Raw genomic sequence first — 23,228 nt, 5'->3', positions numbered from 1 at the left:
TGCAGGGAAGTCAGATGTGTTAGAATTGTAGAAACTGCAAAAAGTAGCAACTTTAAGAATAAAAGATAAGTGGTCTGATATGGGAGTAGGGAGGGGGTTTGGGGAGGTTGCATTGAGGAAAAATATGTACGGACTATTTAAAAAAGGGGGGGTGGCTGAAGATGGAGAAGGAAGATCAAAATCTAATGAGCTTTGAAGTGAGTGTGAGAGCTGTAATCGAGGTAACATTTCTGACACTTCACTTTCCATCCTTGACCTCTCTCTGTCTCCATTTCTGGTGATAGAGTGACCATCAATATTCATTACAAACCCACTGCCTCCCAGCTACCTCCCTATAACGACTCCATCCCATTCTCCCACTTTCTCCGCCTCCATCACATCTGTGGATTGGTGGTCATTTTCCAAAATAAATATGGGGTGAGGTTTAGGACCATGGGGATGGGAGTGAGGAGCATGGGGTGGGTTTTATGACCATGGGGGGTGATTTAGGAGCATGGGGTGGCATTTGGGTGCTTGGGGCTTGCTATGGTCCAGAAACCAGGAAGTGTGGATTTCTTTGACTACCTTTAAGCTTTAACTCCTGCCAGTGTGAAACTTCTTTTATAATATTAGGAAAGGGAAATAATAAATTGGGCATTTAATGTAATATTAACTGTTGTTAATATTAGCTATAACAGTTTAATTACATGTGACCTTAACACAGGCCACTGTTCTATAATCATGTTTCACAAAACAACCCAGAAACTTGGAGAAGAGATTGACCCAGAGGGCTATGAAGCATCTCTGTAACCTCCAAGACCTCCCTATCACCAATCCAACCTCAAGCTGCCCTCCGACCACACTCTCCCTTCTAGCCGCAGCTTTAATATCACTGCTCCTCAGCGGGGGCTTTTTTCACTGCCCAACACATAGACCAACTCTCTGGGAGGAGTTTTCCCAGGTGTTCGTAGTGGGGGTTTGTGTCCATACAGGGGATTAAATTCTCTGAAACTGATGTGTGGTCTGGATCCCTGTTATATTGTACCACTGGCCTGACAGGTATGACATTGCTGGATTACTGCACGTGCACAATTGGGTATCGGTGATCATCTTGCATTGGCAGGAGGCACCATGTTTGTTCTTTTGTCAAATTTAGACTAAAGCAATTTCAAAGTAATTTTTGTCAATTTAGAAGATTTTACAGAAATTTGTTTCAGCCAAAATATATAACGTGGCAATTATGCTTTAAAACGCTAGTTATAAATGGGGAATTTGATTCAGATAGGTGTTATAGAATTTAGGACGTAACGGAATGTAGTTGTAAAATTAAAGTGCTGCCTGCCAGGGTTAAAGACATCTCCTCAGGGCTTGAGAGGAACCTGGAGTGGGAGGAGAAGAGTCAAGTTGTTGTGGTCCACATGAGTACCAGTAGCATAGGTAGGACTAAGTACAAAGTTCAGAGAGTATGAACAGCTAGGGACTGAATTAAAAAGTAGATTGACAAAGTTACTATCTGAGCCAAGAGCAAATTGGCTTAGATGAAATAAGATCAGGGAGTTGGATATGTGGCTTAAAGATTGGCATGGAAGCAGTGGACTCAATTCATGGGGCACTGGCACCAGTACTGGGGAAAGAGGATGGCCTTACCTGAACTGCACTGGGTTCATTGTACCTGGTGAGTGCATCATTGAACAGCAAATCATATAACTTGGCAGTGGAGAGAGCTTTAAACTAAATAATGGGGGGTGGGGTTGAGAGATTTGGACAGGTAAAGGAGAAAGGAAAGGGCAATAGTGCAGGGCAAGAACATGGTTATGATAACTAGTGATAGGAAGGGACAGAGCATGAAAAATAAAGTGTCCAACAATAAAGGCCAGAGTAAGAAAAAAGTGATAAAAAGTCAGAATTAAATGCTTTTTATTTGAATGCACAGAACATTTGCAACAAGATGGATGAATTGATAGCACATATCAGAACAAATGAGTATAATATGACAGACATTACTGTTACAGATAGAGGGGGTTAACTTAAAAGGCGGGATTTTAAGGCCTTACTTAGATGAGACTGGAAATTTCCACCTGAGGCACGGAGATTTCTGTTGTTGGACCCTTGCCCGCTCCAATTCTGTAGCGGGTGAGGTGATAGTTCCGGCATTGGTCTCCATTCTCATCGAAAAGTAATGTTTGAGAGCCCATTGTTTCAGTAGACTCTCTGACTCTGCTGACAAAACTGGTCTCTCAAATGCAAGTTACTTTCATGTAGCTCCCTTTGAAGATGTGCTGTGCAATCTAGAGAGGCGGTGCTCCACAGACTGGAGGGGCTGATTGTGGACAAGTCCCCAGGACCGGATAGAATGCATCCGAGGGTTCTGAAAGAAATGGCGGAGGTGATAGTGGATGCCTTGGTGGTTATTTTCCAGACATCGCTGGATTCCGGGGAAGTGCCGGAAGATTGGAAAAAGGCTAATGTTACGCCGTTGTTTAAAAAGGGTGCCAGGCAAAAGGCGGGGAATTATAGGCCGGTTAGTTTAACGTCTGTGGTAGGTAAAATGTTAGAATCCGTCATTAAGGAGGAAATTGCGAGGCATCTAGAAGGGAATTGCTTGATAGAGCAGACGCAGCACGGTTTCATTAAAGGGAAGTCGTGTCTGACAAATTTACTGGAGTTCTATGAGGATGTGTCTAGGGGGTGGATAGAGGAGAGCCGGTGGATGTGGTCTTTCTGGATTTTCAGAAGGCGTTTGACAAAGTACCTCACAAGAGGTTATTGCAGAAGGTCGGGGGACATGGAGTCGGGGGTAGGGTGTTAGCGTGGATAGAGGATTGGTTGTTAAATAGGAGGCAGAGAGTGGGGGTCAACGGGTGCTATTCGGATTGGCGGATGGTGACTAGTGGAGTGCCCCAGGGGTCGGTGCTGGGGCCTCAGCTTTTTACCATTTATATAGATGATCTGGAGGAGGGAACCGAGTGTAGAGTGTCGAAATTTGCTGATGACACCAAGATTGGGGGAACGGCAAATTGTGCGGAGGGTGTGGAGAGTCTGCAGAAGGTTCTAGATAGGCTGGGCGAATGGGCCAGGAAATGGCAAATGGAATTTAATGTTGGCAAGTGTGAGGTGGTCCACTTTTGTAGGAATAATGGTAGGAAGGATTATTACTTACGTGGCGAAAAACTGCAGCAGGCGACGGTGCAGAGGGACCTCGGGGTCCTTGTGCATGAGTCGCAAAAACCCAGCTTGCAGGTGCAGCAGGTGGTCAGGAAGGCGAATGGGATGCTGGCCTTCATAGCGAGGGGGATTGAATATAAAAGTAGGGAGGTCTTGCTGCAGCTGTATAGGGCATTGGTGAGGCCGCAGCTGGAGTACTGTGTGCAGTTTTGGGCGCCGCACCTGCGCAAAGATATTTTGGCCTTGGAGGGAGTGCAGAGGAGGTTTACTAGGCTGATACCGGAGTTGAGGGGGTTGAGCTATGAGGAGAGGCTGAATAAACTAGGCTTGTACTCGTTGGAGTTTAGAAGAATGAGGGGAGATCTCATTGAGACGTATAAGATGATGAATGGGATGGATAGGATAGAGGTGGAGAGACTCTTCCCGCTCAAAAAAGACAGTAGGACTAGGGGGCACAGCCTCAAGATAAAGGGGGGGGCGTTTTAGAACGGAGTTGAGGAGGAACTTCTTCACTCAAAGGGTGGTGAATCTCTGGAATTCTCTACCCGTTGAAGTGGTGGAGGCTGCCTCGCTAAATATTTTCAAGAAGCGGGTTGATAGGTTTTTGATAAGAGAGGGGATTAAGGGTTATGGGGAGAGGGCCGGAAAGTGGAACTGAGCCACGACAGATCAGCCATGATCTTATTGAATGGCGGGGCAGGCTCGAAGGGCTAGATGGCCTACTCCTGCTCCTATTTCTTATGTTCTTATGTTCTTATTGAATGGCAGGGCAGGCTCGAGGGGCTGGATGGCCTACTCCTGCTCCTATTTCTTATGTTCTTATGTTCTAACCCCCAAGCTGTCTGTTCGTGACTTCTAGAAATAATGAGGTGTGATATTTCTGACATGGTGACATGGCTTCTTTGGTCCCAGTGACTCAGTCAATGGATGGGATTTTATGTCCCCCTCCATGGCATGTTTTTGTGGTGGCAGAAGCAGCCTGCCATTGGTGGGATCTTCCTGTCCTGCCACTATCAATGGGGATTCCTGCCAGGGGCCAGTCCCCAGGAGCAGTGCTAGGCTACTGCCTAAGCATGACCCTCTGCCCCTGCAGGCTGTACTCACCTGCGCGCGTCTGTGCGTTCTGTTTGCCAGGTGACCTGTCATGATTCATGTTGGCATGCACTCACATGGTGAGGACAACCTGCATTGCAAAGTAGATGTAAATAGGGATCCAGACTTTTAAAGCTGACCCTTGTTACGTCATGGGTGGGGAGTAGGGACAACTGAGCAGGGAACTCTTTAAAAAAAATGTTTAAATCAATTCTTTATTTGTGGCTTAGCATATTTTGTGAATCTATCTGAACTCTTGTTTGCTTTTGGACTTGATCCAAACATGGCAAACCCACCCATACTGCCCATGTCCACATTTCCGCAGTGCTGACCACTGCTCACCACTATTACTTCATCAGAGCATTGTGAGCAGTAATGGTTTAATACCACAACTTGATAAACCATCTTGTGAGAGGTCCCGTGTCTGCAAGCAGCAGACCCTATTTCTGTCTTTTCTCCCAGGTTGCCAGTAGCCAGCGCCTGGGAGATTAATTGTCCATCCTCGGGGGCTCCTCTGTAGTCAGGGAGGGTTGGCAACTATAGCAGTGGAACACGTTGGGGTGGAATGAATATATAATTTAAATCCATTTGAATTGTGACTGTTAGCTGGCTTAAGCAAACTTTACCTTTTAATTTCTATCCAAATTTTAATGAAAGATGTGTTTTAATTTCCAGTTTCCTGCCACTGTAAATTCCCATGGCCAAAGCACATCAGTGATGAAAAAATCCTGGCTGCCTGCAGTCTGACTGTCAGGCATCGCACCTTCTATTTGGAAATTAAAGCAATTTTGGAAGCACTTAACCAGAACTGTTGCTGCTGTATGTCAATCCAGAGATATGAAAATAGTTCTTCAAAGTAGGAGTATGTCATGTATCAGCATGCCGTGCCTACGGTGGCAGGCACACCTGCAGATTATTTAAAACCTCTTCATGTCAGGAGAGCAGAGGTATAGGGGAAGGGGGCATCAATAGCAATCCAATCCGTCCTGTGCTTGGCTACATTCTACACAGACAAATGTAATCCCATCAGAAATTGCTTGCCCACACTCAGTAAAAGTCGTTGTGGATTTTGGGAGGGATGGCTTCATATGTGCTGCTAGTCACGGGTGACTGTCCTGCAGTCCAAAGATGTGCAGGTTAGGTTAATTGGCATGCTAAATTGACCTTAGTGTCAGGGGAGTAGCAGGATAAGAATATGGGGTTAATAGGGCCTGGGTGGGATTGTGGTTGGTGCAGACACGATGGGCTGAAAGGCCTCCTTCTGTACTATAGGCATTCTATGATTCTTTGACTGCATTAAGGTTCTTGCCTGTGCAGAGTGTTGGTGGGCTATTAGATCATGGGGCCAGTGCAGTCTAAGACAACCCTATTTTCATGCAGGGCCTTCCTGCCCTGTTGGCTTATTATCCCATCTTGTGATTCATTTCCTGCCTTTCAGGGGAATGTCTCTAACGTTTTGTTAAAAGCATTGTTATTTTCCGGGTGTTAAGTCTTTAGTCACCAGCATCAGTAACCTTCTAACATTGTTTCAGTTATGCTACAAAAGGGCTCCAACAGTTTTTACCTTCAACATTTTCTTCTTCTATCTTCCAACAATTCTCTATCCTCCCTTTTTCCAATAATAAAACTATTGACTGTTTTTATTGATGGTTATGGAAGGGATGAGAGGAAGTCAAATTCATCCTGCCCTCAGTCGGAGAATAACCACATGTACTTCCATGGGGTTACAAGCAAATAGTTAAGTACGGGAACCATAACTGATTTATCCTTCAACCCACCTGGGGTAGCTAAACGCATTATAATATTCCAGTTGCTAACCTGGCTGGAATCAGTTATTCTGCACGGATCAGGGATCGAGGCAAAGGCCGTCCTGTCTTTTGTGAACAGTAAGAACACAGAAACATAGAAGGTAGCAGGAGTAGGTCCTTCAGGCTTGTTCTGCCATTTATTATGATCATGGCTGATCAACTCAGTAACCAGTTCCTGTTTTGCCAGCATATCCTTTGATCCCTTTAGCCCCAAGAGCTATATCTAACTCCTTTGTGAAATCCTACTATGTTTTAGCCTCAACTGCGGCTTCAGAGAAAGAAATTCCAGAAAAAAGGCAAAGTTTTTCTCAGCTTCCGTTATCCTGTGAAATGGGAAAACCAATGGCCCTGTTTATAATATACTAGGCATTGTTATTCTTTGACACTGGCTTACTATGGTGATGACTGAATAACAAAAAAGTAATAATAGCTCATTGTTATATAGTACTTTAATTGCCAAAAGCTGTGGTGCATAAAGAAAGAAGTACTGAAACTGTATAGGAAACTCAGGGAAATGCCTGGCAACATGAATAAAGAGTCTTTAGGGGTAGAACAGGGTTTCAAAGGTGAAGTTCCAGAGAACAAGCCATGAAAACCGAAGACTCTCTCACTGGTGGAGGAGTGGGTAGCAGTGGAAGAAGGTAACGGGGCAATGGAGGGGCAAAATCTTAGAGCAGGTTGGAGAGATTGAGAGGGACATGGCTACAGCACGATTTGTAGATTAGCATTAAGATTTCAAATTCAGGGCACTGGCGGATATGAAGCAAGCTTATGTCAAAAGGATAGCCAAGCAGGTCCTAGTCTATGTCGTGTTGTAGGCAGAAAGTGTGGGGACAAGTTGGTATTATAGATGGGAAATAAGAGGGCATTGAAGAAATCTAGTCCAGGCATAAAAAAGAGATTAAGTAATGGTTTTGGAAGTGGTGGAATAAGGTGAATAAAACAATAATCCAATTACAGAATTAAGTGGTATTGAGGATAGATGCGTTGAACAGGGCATAGGCTTGTGTGTATGTATACATATATATTTTACCCACCTTTGGAAACAGGATTAATGGCTAGAGAGCAGTGTGGCAATCAAAATCAATAGCCTCAGATCCTCAGGTTTAAATTGAAAGAAATTCCAACTTATCCATGCTTAATAAGCCAAGTTCTATTTTTATTACATGGGATTATAGTATTTTTATCTGTGGCCTTGGGCTTAATTCTGTTATTCTGTCTGTTTCTCTATCAAAATGTGTAGCTTTGCTTATTTGTATAAATAGCAGTGTTTGACCAACAAGAGCAAAGCTGTGACTGTCCAGAAGTCACCAATATTGAATTTGCTACCTTGCTTACAGATTTTGACAAAGTACCCAACTTTGGCTACATGCCATACAAATTAGTCTATTTAAATATTCTTTAAAAATATAACATAAAAATACAATAACATTGATGAATAAATGCAATAACTATAGATTATGATCAGATATTTGTTTTGATAAGTAACAGAACTGGCATTTATTGATGTCCCTGTGTTTAAACTTCTGTGCACATGTAAAATTTGGGATGTGGGGAAGAGAAACGATTTTGTCTTGCTCAGTAAATGTTATTTATTGAAGCAGTCAAATTTCTGACTATAAAGAGGTTCCTCCTCTCCCTCACTATTCATCTCGACATTGCTGTCAAACTCAGACCTTCAGCTGAGACAGAACAAAAGACCCCTGCTGAAGCACCCTGGGGCACTTATCACTTTGAATGATGGACCTGGCTCTTGGAGCTTAATGTGTTTTATTTTATCTTGAGATGGTGCATTTGAAATTCTGTAGACCCCACTAATGAAGCATGTTGCTATGGCGATTGGGACTTCTTTCCAGGCTGTGTCAGGTATGAATTATGTGTGAACCTGTAGGAATCTTGTGGTAATATTGGCACTACGCTGATGTGCATTGCACTATTCAAACAGAACTCAGAAGTAGACTGAAACCTGACAAACAGTAAAAACAGTGACAATAAAGTTAACATATTTATTCTGCTTTAACACATGAAATGACTTGAAGCAGAAATGTAATTTATGGCAGAAAGCATTCACAAAGTTTGTCCTTTTTTTGTGAACAATCATATTTCCTGTTGCTGAATTGTGAACTTAGTACTGTGTTAGAACCAATGTATCTCATTAAGAACAACTGAAGCGTGACTAAAATGATCTCCTTCCACCCCGTTTGCTCTTTAGGAAGGTTTATGGGAGTAAGAAGTACACATTGATACAGTACTTCGTATGGTGTTCACAGTGTTCTGTTAATTGCTTGGTGCTGTATGGACCTCTACCCAGCGTATTCAGGAGTAGCATTGTGCTGGCATACTCTAAGCGCTAATTTGTAAGAGCTCATTCCTTTACCTTCTGCAATACTGCAGAGCCTGTTACTCCCTATGCCCCATTATAAAAATGGCAGTATCACTGTTCGTAATTATATTTTCATTACTTGCACTTATTAGAGTTGCAACACCAAATAGCACAAATTGTTTACCAGTATGATGTCAGTTCACTTAATTCTTGTACATATTTGTAAAAGTGTCTGAAATTTCTCATTAGTATCATATGCAAAGAGAACAATGCCTTTGCTAGTGCACTGTGCTGCACTTGGTGTAATTCTTTTATATATCCTAAATAAGACATTCATCTTGTGTTTGGCTGCTACGGTGTAATCTTTCCACTCTTAAGCTTATTTGAATGTTATTGTAGTTTGGGTATGTTTGTGCTATGGGGATTCCTATTCTTTATCGCTTCAGATTGCACAATTGCACATATTAAACATCCCATGAGTTTGCACCGTGTAAGAAGGAGATGGTGTTTGTTTTGTTAGTTAGACTTCTCCGTTAACTCTGTTTCTCACAGTCTATCCTGCTGTGCCACTCAATGAAGTTTTACGGTGTCACAATTTACTTTTGATGCCATTTGTGCTGCTTGTTTTTCCAGTAAGAGAGGAAAGTACTGAGCATTGTACTCCTCAGATGAAGGAAGAGGTTACATCTTTGTCACCACTTGTAAAATTAATTGTTAATTGGGGTTGGACTTCATCTGCTTAGACCAGCCCAATACTTCTGCGTTATTCTAATATTGCCTTCAGGCACGGTGCTGGTGAAGGTAGCGTAGGACTGAAATTGTTTTCCATCAAGAGTGCAAAACTGCAGTAGTGATTTTGAACCCCCCTGCAATGAAAATGAAATCAGTTGAGGTCTAATATTGTCTGCCAACCCACTACCGCCCAAGACCATTTTCATCCCAGTACCTTGTCAGGAGAAAACCTACAAGTCACTGAATGGTCAGTCTCAAAGATTTATCAACCTTTTGCTAGGTTTAATTCTGAAGATTTTTATAAGAAGGAGAGGTGTAAAGAGAGCAACTAAATGCATTGTTATAAATCGATCTGGTGTCATTCATTGTCTTCATCTAATATCAATGGAAAATTTGATTAGTGAAGACCGATTCTTTTTACCCCTGGCATTACAGTCAACAGATAATAGATCTTGTGAAATTTAAATTCAGTGAGAAATTTGGTGTAGTCAACATGCTGCCAAATCTCATTGTCAATCTTGAAGCGATTGGAGGCAGTAGTGAAGGGGGAGGCTCCCATTTGTGATGTGGCATTAAGTTATGAAAGAAAAATACATGTCATGAAGTTACAAAGGATTTCCCATTCATATGGTACTTTCTCTTTAATAGCTTAAGCAAGAATTTGCTATCAAAATATACGCATGTTATTTACTATGTAAATAACATTGCAACTTCAGGCCAATATCCAAATGTTGCTATACAAGTTGCTGTTAGGTTTTACAATACGACATAGAATCATAGAATCCCTAGAGTGCAGAAGGAGGCCATTTGGCCCATCGATCCTGCACTGACAATGATTCCACCCAAGCCCTATTTTCGTAACCCCATATATTTACCTGCTAATCCTCCTGACACTAATTGACAATTTAGCATGGCCAATCCACCTAACTCGCACATCTTTGGACTGTAGGAGGAAACCAGAGCACCCGGAGGAAACCCATGCAGATATAGGGAGAATGTGCAAACTCAATACAGACAGCAACCCAAGCCGGGAATTGAACCCGGTCCCTAGCACTGTGTGGCAGTGCTAACCATTGTACCGCTGTGCTGCATATCACTGTCTGTCTGACCACGAGCCTTTTAAAAAAGTTTTTTTTTACTCCATCCTTAAAGTTAGAAAGCCAATGCTCAGAGTAGACCGAGCAAACCCAAAGCCGTTCCTTGCTTGCCCCAAAAACCAAATTCAAAATCCAATTCATAGTCTCCACAAGAGAGACAAACAAGATCCAGGCTGACAAGATAAGACATTGCACCCCATCTTAGGTTTGATCCAACACTTGATCTTAGTCAATAGTCCAAGAAACATGATCTGTCTGACCATGAACATGCTTTGAATAGGGTGAAGTTGCTGTATGTGCATGGGAGATGTAACTAAACTCATTACATAAAGTTACTTAAAGCAAAAATACCCTTTTACTGACGAATGTGTCAATGACTGGCAGTCAACCACGCTCGCTTTGAAAATTAACTGTTACAAATGAGTAGTCTTATTCTTCAGGTATTACTTGTTGTCAATTTTAAATTTTCTAATGTCAATTTTAATTTTTTTATTTTATTTACTTTTTCATTTCTGTCTCTTTTTCTTTCTCTCTCTTATCAAATGTTTTTTCCCTCCACTCTGTACTTGATTGCACATTGAATTCATCCTTTCTAATTTACACTTTCTTCTCAGTCTTTGCACTGTTTATTTCTCAATCTGATTGATTAAGGGGATACAATTGCCTGGTTTGTAGAGGACCCAGATACCCTGATTCACTCACTGTGATACTATCAGCGCTCACACATTCAAATTCTTCATGTACAAACATGCTCAGAGCTGAAGGATGCAAGGGCAACTCTAACCGACACCAGATGCCATTAGGTGCCCTGCTATATCAAAATATGGCCCATTCTTTGATTTATTATTGTTACATTATTGGGATACTGTGAAAAGTGTTGTTTTTTGAGTGCTATACAGATGAAATATATCGTTCATAGAGTACAGAGGGGAAAGGATAGGGTGCAGAATATAGTGTTGCAGTTACCGATATGGTGAAGAGAAAAATCAGTGCATGCTGCAAGGAGGAGGTGCACCATTGTGGTAAAATTTGCAGGCAATGTGGAATGATTTCTTGAAGTTGTTGAAGCAAATGGGGAACAAAGGAGAGTCATGTAGAAACCATCTATGCATACGCTTGGTCATCTCCAGTTAAAATAGGCACTGTGGATTGTTACATAATGAATACATAAATGGGTGTTTCTCTAGATATTGGGCCCGATTTTACCATCAAGTTGCACCCATTTTCAGGCGTGAAAACTTAGTAAAGTTGGGCATGAGGCGAGTAGCGCCATCTGTGCCCACCTCCGTACTGGTTCCCCCTTTAGTAAGGCCCAAAAGTGGCCGCAATTGGGACCGTGCCCGAAATAGGTGCGATGGCCATTTAAATGCATTTGCATACATTTAAATTGACTTAATGGGCTGCACACCCAACCTTACCGGCACTTCCCCCTTTACCATCACGTTCGCCCATCCAGAATTGGCGCGAAACAGACATGCTCCACAAAAGTCCAATTTGGACACTCTAATTAGTGAGGAGGTAAGTGACAAGCGCCCGACAGTGCTCTGCATGAGATCGTGTGGGGGTGGGGGGAGGGGGGTCTGCTGCCACTCTGCCTGAGATCAGTGGGGGAAGGGGGGGAAGGGCCTGCAATCGGTCTGGATGGCAGGGCGGTGGGAGCATAAGGGGGTCAGTAAGGTTGTGAGTGGTGGGGAAATGTCTGTGAGTGCCGGAGGAGGCATTATCCAGCCCAGGGAGAATGTAGCAGGAGAGCAGCATTCTACCATGTTTTTCTCTGTGCATGCGTAGTTGGAAGCGCTGATTGGAGCTGCAGGGTTTTGTGCATGTTAAGCCCTGCCCACAGGCTTGTGCTGCACGATTCGGAATCACTGTTATTTTTGCAGTCAGAACGCATACGGAGGTGCCTGAGAACGGGTCTACAAGTAGGATCTGAAACACTCTCAGTTTCAAGTCCACTCAGCACTTAGAATCAAAATGGTAAAATAGGGGCCATCATATTAGAGAATCTCAATTCTCTGGTGAGAAACCATTTGGACATTTATGTGTTGAAAACCCTTCTTGTTCATTTCTGCTTTATGTGGAATCTTCCTGAGGTATAGGTTTCATCGCAGTGTCAAATTGTCATTGTCAAATTCACGTAGCACAACTGGAACAGCCAAAGGGATTCCTATTGCTCTAATTTTGTTAGCTGTAGCTTGTTGTGTAGAAACAATTGCCAACCCCCTGGGAAGATCTTGGCTAGCAACCAAAGGCTTACATAGCGTTGCACAGGTCAAAAAGTGCAAAATGTTAAACAGAGAAGTTGATAAAAGTTTAGTGGCAAAAAAGTACTGTTCAGCAACAGCAACTCAAAAAAAATAACCTGGCACTACACCTGGCAAACCAGGCCTATTGATCTGTACTTTTGGGTGGAATTTCAACCTAAAACTACAATTTAATCAGGAACCTTATTTTAATAATTTTAATATTGAAATTTGGATTCCATTTGCCTGCTAATCGTCTACTTTTGTCTCCCACCTCATGGTGTGACCAATTCTTTGAGTGATGCCTGCCAGAACATAGACTCAGGATAAGCATTGATCATTTTAGACTGAGATGAGGAGAAATTTCTTCATTCAAAGGGTTGTCAGTTTTTGGAATTCAAAAATTCCAAAAATTGAAAAGGTTTGTGAACGCTTGATTGGTGATTATATACAAAGCTGGCATCTAGGCAAAGTTTTGGTCATTTGGGAAATCAAGGGATATGGGGAGAGTGTGGGAAAGTGGAGTTGAAACCCAAGATCAGCTGCTGTTCTGTTGATTGGCAGCACAGGCTTGACAGGCTGTATGGTCTACTCCTGCTCCTATTCCTTGTGTTCTTTGTCAGACTGGCTCGGTATCAGCTCAGCTTTGTACAGTTGGGACTTCAATTCCAAATTCTATTTAATGCAGTTGTCTGGTGATTAAGAGTTACCTGTTACATAGCTGAGAGAATGTCAAAGCCACGGTTCAATGAATACTTGTGGCATGCGTGTTTATAGTTTAATTGGTTACAGCCTTTAGTCAAAACCTGCTGAGTCAGGTTAGCTGTGCCCTTTTCATCCCAACAGTGTGCAGATTGATAGCTCTGGTGTGAACAGCTTGCAACTGTCAGAGAAGCCAATTATATCACGAATAATAGATATGTGAGAGAGATTTAATCCACTCAGAATTTCAGATGACATCATAATTCTCAACACCGAAGCATGGATTGTGACCTCTGATCTTGGGGTTTATGTCACTTCTTTGTCAGTTTGATAATATACAGATCTTTTAAGTGTCACACATTAGCAGTAATCATCACATATGATGATTTAAAGATGTCATGTAAGTTTTTTTTGATGCCTCAGGTGCTTGATACTCAGTGGCTGAGCTTTATAAACCAGCAAAGTCCAGAGTTATTCCCTGCTCTGTGCTTTGTCATTCATTTTGCTCTGTGCTGTTAGCAGTTAAAGTTGCCCTTGTTACCGCCAGGGGGGTGGGGGATTGCCAGCTAAGTATAAGCTCATGGGGTTCAGTTGCAGTGCCATCAAAAATTGAATAGCCCCCTAGCACGCACTCTCTGGCATATATTTGAATGATGTGGAGATGCCAGCATTGGACCGGGGTAGGCACAGTAAGTAGTCTCACAACACTAGGTTAAAGTCCAATGACAATCACCAGGCAAGAGTGTTCTCTTCCTGTTGGGGAACACTTCAGCAGTCACGAGCATTCAGCCCCTGATCTTCAGGTAAGTGTTCTCCAAGGTGGCCTTCATGACACATGACAGCACAGAGTCACTGTGCAGAGACTGATGGTCAAGTTCTACACACATGAGGATGGCCTCAACCAGGATCTTGGGTTCATGTCATGCTATCTGTAACCCCCATGACTTGCCTGGGCTTGTAAAATCTCACCAACTATCCTGTCTGGAGACAATACACACCTCTTTAACCTGTGCTTAACCCTCTCTTCACTCACATTGTCTGCACCTTTAAGATTTGATTACCTGTAAAGACTTGCATTCCAATCATTATTCTGTAAATTGAGTTTGTGTCTTTATATGCCCTGTTTGTGAATAGAACTTCCACTCATCTGACGAAGGGGCAGCACTGTGAAAGCTAGTGGCTTTTGCTACCAAATAAACCTGTTGAACTTTTTAAAAAAATGGTTGGACTTTAACCTGGTGTTGTGAGACTTCTTACTATATATCTGAATGGCCACATAAGCAAGCACAGTAAGAAGTCTCATGACACCAGGTTAAAGTCCAATAGGTTTATTTGATAGCACAAGCTTTTGAAGCGTCACTCCTCCTCCAAGTGAGTGAGGAATTGTGTTCACAACAGGGCATATATAAACACAAACTCAACTTATAAGATAATGGTTAGAATGCAAGTCTTTACAGGTAATCAAGTCTTAAAGGTACAGACAGTGTGAATGGAGAGAGGGGTAAGCACAGGTTAAAGAGATGTGTATCATCTCCAGCCAGACAGTTGGTGAGATTTTACAAGCCCAGGCAAGTCATGGTGGTAACAGATAGTGTGACATGAACCCAAGATCCCAGTTGAGGCCATCCTCATGTGTGCGGAATTTGGCTATCAGTTTGATTACCTGTAAAGACTCGCATTCCAACCATTATCTTGTAAATTGAATTTGTGTCTATATGTGCCCTGTTTGTGAACACAACTCCTCACTCACCTGAAGAAGAACGACACTCTGAAAGCTTGTGCTATCAAATAAATCTGTTGATCTTTAACCTGGTGTTGTGAGACTTCTTACTGTGCTTACCCCAGTCCAATGCCAGCATCTCCACATTACATAAGCAAGCAGCAGGAGGGTGAACAGGACTTGTGGGACTATTGCCCGCTACACAGTCAGCACCTTCTTAAAAATAAGATAGGAATGATAGCAGATGTAAAATAATGTAAAACCAGTTTATACTTCTGGTTTATGACATCTCTCATGAAGCTCAAAGTGCTTCACACATGTACTAAGATTTAGAATGTAGTGATTACTGAGATTTGGGCAACTACAGTATCACACAAGATCTCCCAGGCAGCAGTGAGACAAATAACATTGTCAACAGCAATTTGTATCTACATAGTGCTTTCAATTTAGAAAAACACCCCAGGCAGTTCACAGAGGCTTAATCAAATCAAATGGATACCATGCCAAAGAAGGGTGGCCAAAATCTTGGTCAAAGGAATGAGTTTTAAGAAGGGTCTTAATTCTTTGGTGAGTGTTTGAGAGAGAAACAATCACCGGAATAATTGTCTGTTCTTCTTTGAATAGTTCTCTGGGCTCTTTAATGTCCACTTTGACAGGCAGATGGTTTCCTAGTTTAACCCTCATCTGACTGAATGGTACCTATGGACAATCAGTATTCCTTCAGTACTGCACATCAATCATGATTATGTGCTCAAGGCCGGAAATGGAGTTTGATCCAATAACCCTCTGACTAAAATCTTCTGAACCAGTGTTGACATTTACCTAAAGTTCTCCCAAACAACTTAGTTTAAAAAAAATGGAAATATTATGGTGGGAAAATTTCATGCATTCATTACATAAGAAAGCAGCGAAAATAGAGATCTGAGGCATTGCCTGTCTGTCACCAGGGAATCGAGGTGTGTTTGCATGGTGCCATTAACATTACATGAGCAAATTCCTCCCCTCTGACTTTACAAAGTATAGTGAATTGACACACAATTCTGATTCTGTTTGCAGATATTTTACACTGTCTGCATGTTGTCTCTGTACAAACAATTACTTTAAACAAGATTTCTTAAAAAATTGTATTTCTGATTGTTCTATTATCTTGCTTCAGAAGGAATGAGTTGCATGAACAAAGACCATGGCTGTGCCCACATCTGTAGAGAAACACCAAAAGGAGGAGTAGCCTGTGAATGTAGGCCTGGTTTTGAACTAGCCAGGAATCAGAGGGGATGCCTATGTACGTAAATTCTTTTCATTTTTCTGTTTTCTTATGTCTTCTTTTGGGACACTGAAACCAAAAAGAATTCAACCTTCTCAACAGTTCTTAAGAATGCCTCTGTCCTTAAGTATTCTGTTTGACCTCTGGTTTAAATCAACTGAAGTGAAATGCTGAGCTTATGGAAAGGGATTTTTTTTCCCCTGGATTGCATCAATATTTATGTAAAATGCTGGGTTTCTGTTTAAAAATGACTATGTGCCTGGCTAGAAGACTTTAGCTGGCAACAGGTGCATCATTACTCTGCATATCCTCGGAATAAAGATGTTAAAGTTGGTTATCTGTGCAACAACTAGGTCAACACAAATCTGAGTTTGAATTCCTGTTCAAAAAAATCTGACATGCCAAGACCTTTAACAGTGAGTTGTTTGGCCGGTGAGTGAGCCTAACAATGCAAGAAAAGTATGATTTTATTGTTTGTCCTGTTTAGTTTATGAAGTTAAAGATGTCTGGGACAGTTTAATATGACTCTGATAATGATCAGCTGTTTCTTTTAGATGTGTGTAATTATTTTTTAGTAACGTGTAATCATGGAAATGGTGGGTGCCATCATACATGTGATGATACAGATGATGGACCTGTATGTGGCTGCCATCAAAAGTATGCCTTGCTGTCAGATGGGAAAATCTGCATTGGTAAGTGAACTGGCTCTGATCCTGCCATTTTTCCTGTGGAGAGTTTATACAAACCCAGAAGCAAATAAAAGATAAATTAATCTTTGAAGAATGTTCCTGCAACATCATCCTTGCCTGTTTGTCCTGGCGGTAGACTTGAATGTTTTTTTTATTGCTGTTAGGCAGTAAATGTTTACACCTGTCCTGTGTCATCCACATTTCTAGTGTTATTTCAGTTAAGCAAATTCAGCTACCTCAGAATCCAGGGCTAAATGAAAAAATAAAAGCATTTTTTGATAGTCATGCTAATTTGGATCACAAGTTGTTGCTGTTCAGACAACAATTTCTTGGTGATAGCAGCTACTATTTTGCGTAATTGTAGTTCCACTTGTGCTATCAAGTCAAAGCCCTGATCTGTGTTATTTCAAATAAATATACATTAATCTGTTTTTCTTTAATCATAAATCAGCTACATAAAGGAAGAAAAACTGTTGCTACATGTATTGCATTTGTTGTAGCCCACATGCAGAATAATACAATTTATGTGCTTACCCTATATGCTAATAAATATTATTTGGTATGATTGCAGACACATTAAGCAGCCACACCCTCTAATAAACCTTAGAGTTGTTTACAGCTGTCACGTTAGTTCTCAGCATACTTGATGCCAATAGCCATAAAGAGGTAATATAAATGTTGCTGTTTCGATATTTTTGAAATGATTACTGGGAACATTTAGTGATTAGAATTCATTTAGAAAAATATCTCAACAAAAGTAACTACAGAATAGGGCTATTACTCTTGTCAAAAAGAACAGTCCCTGAATGAAAGGTCATTTTATGCTGACATGATGACCAGCTGATGCACAAAAACCTGTTCTGGGAGAAGTTTGGTTGTTTTCCCCGCCACTAATTGTACCTGACAACGTGTCATGTTAGAGGATGGCAATCTGAGAGTGCTGGAAAATTCCAGAGTTGGTAGGAATGGCTTTTTATCCAACTGATCTTTATACTTCTACACCTTTGATGTCTGCAAACTAACAGTCAGAAAAATACATTTGATATAAATTTGGCACAATCTTATTTTGCAGTAATTATTTTGAAAATGTTCAATTGTTCTGAATTCCTACTGAAAAGAATAAAACTGTAAATGGTGGATATCTGAAACTAAAAGAGAAAATGTGAAATGCACACCAAGAAAATCAGCATTTGCAAATAGAAAAGACAGGATATGATAGTTGGGATGTGCATCTATCATCAGATCAGAGTTCAGCTGTCAGACTTCAAGGTGAGTCCAGGGGGTAAATTTTGCACCCATTTGGCGAGCCTGGAACAAGATGTGAAATGCGCTTCCAACTGCGATTGGCCCCGAAAAAGCTCAGTGTTTCCAAGAGGAGCAGGAAGAGGGCGGACACCAAGGGAAAAAGGAGGGTGTGGACTGGTGCTTCTAATAGGCTCCCTCAAGGTGGACATTTCTGCAGAGCTGCTTCAGGGTGTTGCTCGCCTGCACAAATTAAATGTGATGAAAAAATGCAACAAACCATGTCTAAATAGCACATTCAAACACTTGATGGTAGAACTCAGAAAACCTCAGTCCACAGACAGCTTTTTGAATTTTATTTCTGCCCTGACATTTCATGCTGTTCTTGATTAAAGTTGTGTTCAAAACATTTAAGACTGCCAATTAGGCTGCCCATCAACCATATAAGTAGATAGGTCATCTTAAATTGTTTTTAATTGTCTCCTTAATGGGTGTAATTTCCTGCTTAATTGTCGAGAAGCATGCTTCCAACACCTGTGCATGGCTGCTAATTGAAATATTGTGCAAGTGCATGATGATGTCAGGACACATGCTGACATTTACTTGTGCGATTTGACATGCTTCCATGTTGGGTGCACACCTGTCCAAGCAAAGTAAAATTCCAGCCTAGGTGTGCTCTCCAGAAGCTTCAAAATCTGTCTTTTTTACCAATTAATGCTGACTCACTTGTTGCGTATGTTGAATATTCTCATAAAATATTTGAAAAGATTTCAATATTTCAAACTTTACATCCTCTTTATATTGTACATGTTTCAAAGGCTAAGGTCATTTAGCATTTACTTACAAAGGTGATGATGCAAATTCAACAGAAAGCATGAGAATTTATTTGCTCACAAATTGATATTGTTCTGTCCTCTTCAAGAAGCTTACTAATTCTTCTCTTTTGTGATTTCCTTCTTTCCTTTTCTGAGCTGTTGTGTTCTGCTGATGACTCTGATTGCCTGTCTTATCTGCAGCCAAACAGAAATTAAAAAATGTCAATATTTTCAATACAATGATCTCTATTGCAGCCATGCTCCATCATCATTTTATATGAACCTAATTTGTTGTACATGTAGAGTACAAGAAGCTGAGACTTCTCTTAGCTGACGGGGAGATTGAAGACAGGCACTAACTCTCTCACACAGAACAGAGGGGATTTTGTCAGTTTTCATCTAATGTAATTAGTTCCTGCTTGAATTCACTAATCAGTTGCATGAAATGAAAAGATTTGCAGATGATTTGTTTTTTTTTCAGTTAATTGTGTAAAAATGGATAGGATCAAGCTTGTTGGAAGAAAGATACATTAACAATGTTTTTCCTGTATAACAATGCTAACTTTCTTGTACTAGAAATTAAGAACTTGCTTCTTTGTCTTGGAAAATGGCTGTTTTTAATCACATTGAATGATCAAGGGACCGTGTTAAACAGTTTGAAAGCATGTCGAAAAGCTATTACTTCATTTTATCTGCTGATTGTTTTTTTTCTGCAATGCTTTTTAACAAAACAATGTTTGGCTTTTAAATTTGGCTTGATCAATTATGGACAAGCAGGCAACCAGCACTGCGGTTTATTATTTTGCATGCATTTTGCTTTGCATTTTTCTTCACTGAGCTGTTTCTATTTGAATACCAACTTTATCCAGTTCTGGATTGCTTCTCAGCTTGCAGAAACTGCTTCTTGAAAAATAAATCTCTGATGCACTTTCTGTTGCTTTTGAATGCTTTTTCTGTTTGATTCCCAGTTTTTTATTTTGCATAGTTGTGAGTTTTTTGACTGCTCTTATTTGCATCCTGATTCTGTCAAGAAAAGGGAAGACCAGCTGCTGCATGTACTCAAGAAAACTGAATGAGTAATATAAGAAAATGTATTGCTGTAAACCACAGATAAAAAATAAAAAACCAAGAAAGCGGAAATAAGAACAGATGCTGGAAATGCACAATAGGGTTCTAAATGTTGGAACGAAAAAGGTTTCAACTGCAACATCTTTATTGTACGTTTCCAGGACTTTCTGTTTTTTTGTCGTTGGTAATGCAATGTGGAAGTCAAAGCAATAAAGAAAGAAAACATTGTTTAGATGCCTTTCCACAACACATTTAAAAAATAACTTTTTCTGCTTTGGTTTGACCGATTGCAATATATTTTGTGCTTACTTGTATTATAGAAAAAGCTGAGGCTGCAATTGAGAACTCTGAATACAATGCCACGTCAGTAACTGATGTGGACAAGCGGGTGAAACGTCGACTGCTAATGGGTAAAAAATAAAAAGCTTCTAGCGTACTGATGGTTTCTTTTTGCTCTCTTTGTCTTTTCATTTCAAACTTTTAGTTGGATCCAAACGCCATCACACTGTCACTTCGGTTGCTGTGCCTGGGCTTCTTTTCAATATTTAACCATTGTTGCATTAGCTTCCTTGCACACTAAATACTCATATAATTGGTTCTGCAGTGGATACTAATAAGTACATGTTGTTTCTTTAAGATGTTTCTTGCATATTTCAAACTGTTACTAACTATGCTGAAAATACATTCGAAGTTTAGAAAGAAGTCAGGATGATCTTACTTTTCTATCTGAAAGCAGTCGCTTTACTGATCTCCTGTGGGTGTTATTGTTTCAGCTCGTGCAACAGTTAGCGTCAGCACTCCTGGACTAGGGTGGTGGAAAAAATCGCCAGCCATTTTGCTGCTGATTGGCACGGGGAGGGGTGGGCAGTGTCTGGAGCTGGGTGAAGGCAAACTGTGGAAGAGGTGTGCTGTGTTCCATTATTAAGTAGTCTACCAGTATGTAATGATTCAGCTTGGTCTTGACAAATGACCACCTTGTTGAAAATGCTTGTGGAGGCTTGCAGGCACCGTTGGACCTGTACCCTAGCAAGAATGACTGCCCGTGGGAGAGATGGTGAGAAAACTTTGGAGGGAAGGGGTCAGGGAGTGGGATGCAGTATTTTAAATGTAGAAGACGAATATCTCTGTGTATAATTGCAGGGTGATACATAAAGTTTGTGAGCAAACCATTACAAGTTAAACAGTTGTATTTTTGTCATAAAATCAGTGGAACATCTGTCAAATATATCTGTGGAGAATTTTGTCCATTCACCTAATCAAGCGATAGTGTGATGGTGTTCAGTTGTAATCTTCTGCTATTGGTGAACCAGTTATGTGACTTAATTTTGTGCCCTTTATTTTACCACTGATACAACGTGCCTATAAAAATTATTGAAAATCTTCTCCGCATTTTTGTTCTTTTGTGTTCCTTGAGGATATTAAATCATTTTATGGACCCACTGGTCTAAGAAGGTATGTTATGCTCTCATGCTTTAGCCAGTAATGCTCTTTAGCCAGTACTAAGGGATGTAAACAGTAGCTAACACCCCCCCTTCCCCCTCCCTGCTTTAGCACCTTCCCACAACTGGATAGCTAAGATCAGCCATTTAGAAGCGTAAAGGAAATAAATGCAAACCTTTTCAATTTAGTTTCTTTGTGCTTTGGTATTTCACCAATGCCATTCTATACAATGCTATGTTATTAGTCTGTTTTCCGACATGAACTATATTGTTGCTTGATTCATTATACACTTTTAATAAACAGCAATAATCTGCAATTTTCCCTCCATCTATTATTAATAAATTTTGCCATTAATGTACAGCTCTTCATTGAGTCCATTTCCCGAATCAAATATTCATTTCAAGTGCAGTTTATGATCACTCTGCTGTCATGAGCTGAAAGATTAACTCTAAAGTACAGAGCAGACATGTTGATTTTAAATTTTCTTAAAATTTGCAGCCATTTTGGCCACAGCTGGTAGTACAGCTTTTTGTCATTTTGAGGGTATTTCAGATACAAGTGCCAGATTCTGCAATCCATCTTCTGTGTTTCTGGTGTTAAAATGATACCATTACATAGAAACATACATAGAAAATAGAAGCAGGTAATGGTTTTACTTTGCATTCTGAAATAAACTGTGTTCCTTTCCAGTCAGACTTCCTAAATTATTACATTCCCACTTCAACTTTTTCACTCTTCTGTTCCCTGTGAGAGTCCTTTTCATAAAGCTGCTTTTGGTTGGAATAAAAATATTGAATTGGAGCATTAGCTTAGATTACCGTAAAAATTGCTTTATGATTTGCTGTTCTAACTGCTTGTGTTTCCCCAACCTAAATTGGTCCCTAAATGGGACCTTCTAATCTAATAAGAGCACATCCTGTTGTGACTTTGTCAAGAACTGGTGTTCCTCCCTCCCAACAGAATACTATATTAAAATGCTTTTGTTATATACATTAAAGTATCACAATGGACCTCAAATGGAACCATTGGAAAGAGAAGCAGGCATTCTCAAAATTTATGCCCTACATATTAAATGACTCAGCGTGGATAGGTCCATTTGGTTTTAGTGACCCTTTCATTTCTCTGACACGAATATTCTGTAAGTCATGGACTAAAGACATAGTCTGATAAAAGGCAAAAGGGATAAGTGTCTTAAAGGATGTTCTCCATTACAGGAGAGATGAGAATTAGGGCCACTGTTTAATGATAGGAGCTGGAATCTTACCACTGTTCATGTTAGCAGGATTTTCCCATTCCGCTGCAGTGAACTGAGGCTTGGCTGCCTGCTAAATTCTCCGACCTCACTGGAGCCAGAGTCTGGAGTGAACGGGCTTTAAGATCACACCCGGGGCTCTTCCAATTAAGACAGAGATGAGAATTTTTTTTCCCCTGAGGGTCATTAGTTTATGAAATTCTCTTATAAAAGCAAATTACTGCAGATGTTGGAATCTGAAACCAAAAGAGGAAATGCTGGAAAATCTCAGCAGGTCTGCCAGCATCTATAAGGAGGAAAAAGAGCTGATGTTTCAAGTCCAAATGACTCTTTACCAAAGCTGTGGCCAGGTTTAAGTGAGAGAGGAGAGATCCAAAAGTGTCCAGAGGGGCACATTTTTCACACAGAGGGTGGCAAGTGTCTGGAACAAGTTGCCAGAGGTGGTGGTAGAGGGGGGTACAATTTTGTCCTTTAAAAAGCATTTAGACAGTTACATGGGTAACATGGGTTTAGAGGGATATGGGCCAAATGTAGGCAATTGGGACTAACTTAGAGGTTTTTAAAAAAAGGTGACATGGACAAGTTGGGCCGAAGGGC

The 23,228-nt window shown here is 40.8% G+C and overlaps 1 protein-coding gene across 1 annotated transcript in view; it reads left to right on the top strand.

Annotated features, from left to right (window-relative positions):
* The window catches only part of scube2 (signal peptide, CUB domain, EGF-like 2), a 138,883-nt gene that overhangs the window by 31,868 nt on the left and 83,787 nt on the right, over nucleotides 1–23,228 (top strand). Inside the window, exons 5-7 of the mRNA XM_080190201.1 lie at nucleotides 16,018–16,143; nucleotides 16,701–16,817; nucleotides 20,260–20,349. Of these exons, the coding sequence (XP_080046327.1) occupies nucleotides 16,018–16,143; nucleotides 16,701–16,817; nucleotides 20,260–20,349 (333 nt within the window). The remainder of the gene's footprint in view (nucleotides 1–16,017; nucleotides 16,144–16,700; nucleotides 16,818–20,259; nucleotides 20,350–23,228) is intronic.

The sequence above is a fragment of the Carcharhinus amblyrhynchos genome, chromosome 6, assembly GCF_965287045.1.
Source record: "Carcharhinus amblyrhynchos chromosome 6, sCarAmb.v2.hapA, whole genome shotgun sequence".
Taxonomy (NCBI): domain Eukaryota; kingdom Metazoa; phylum Chordata; class Chondrichthyes; order Carcharhiniformes; family Carcharhinidae; genus Carcharhinus; species Carcharhinus amblyrhynchos.
Note: the sequence above shows the minus strand (reverse complement) of the source record. Positions and strands in the feature narration are given on the sequence as shown.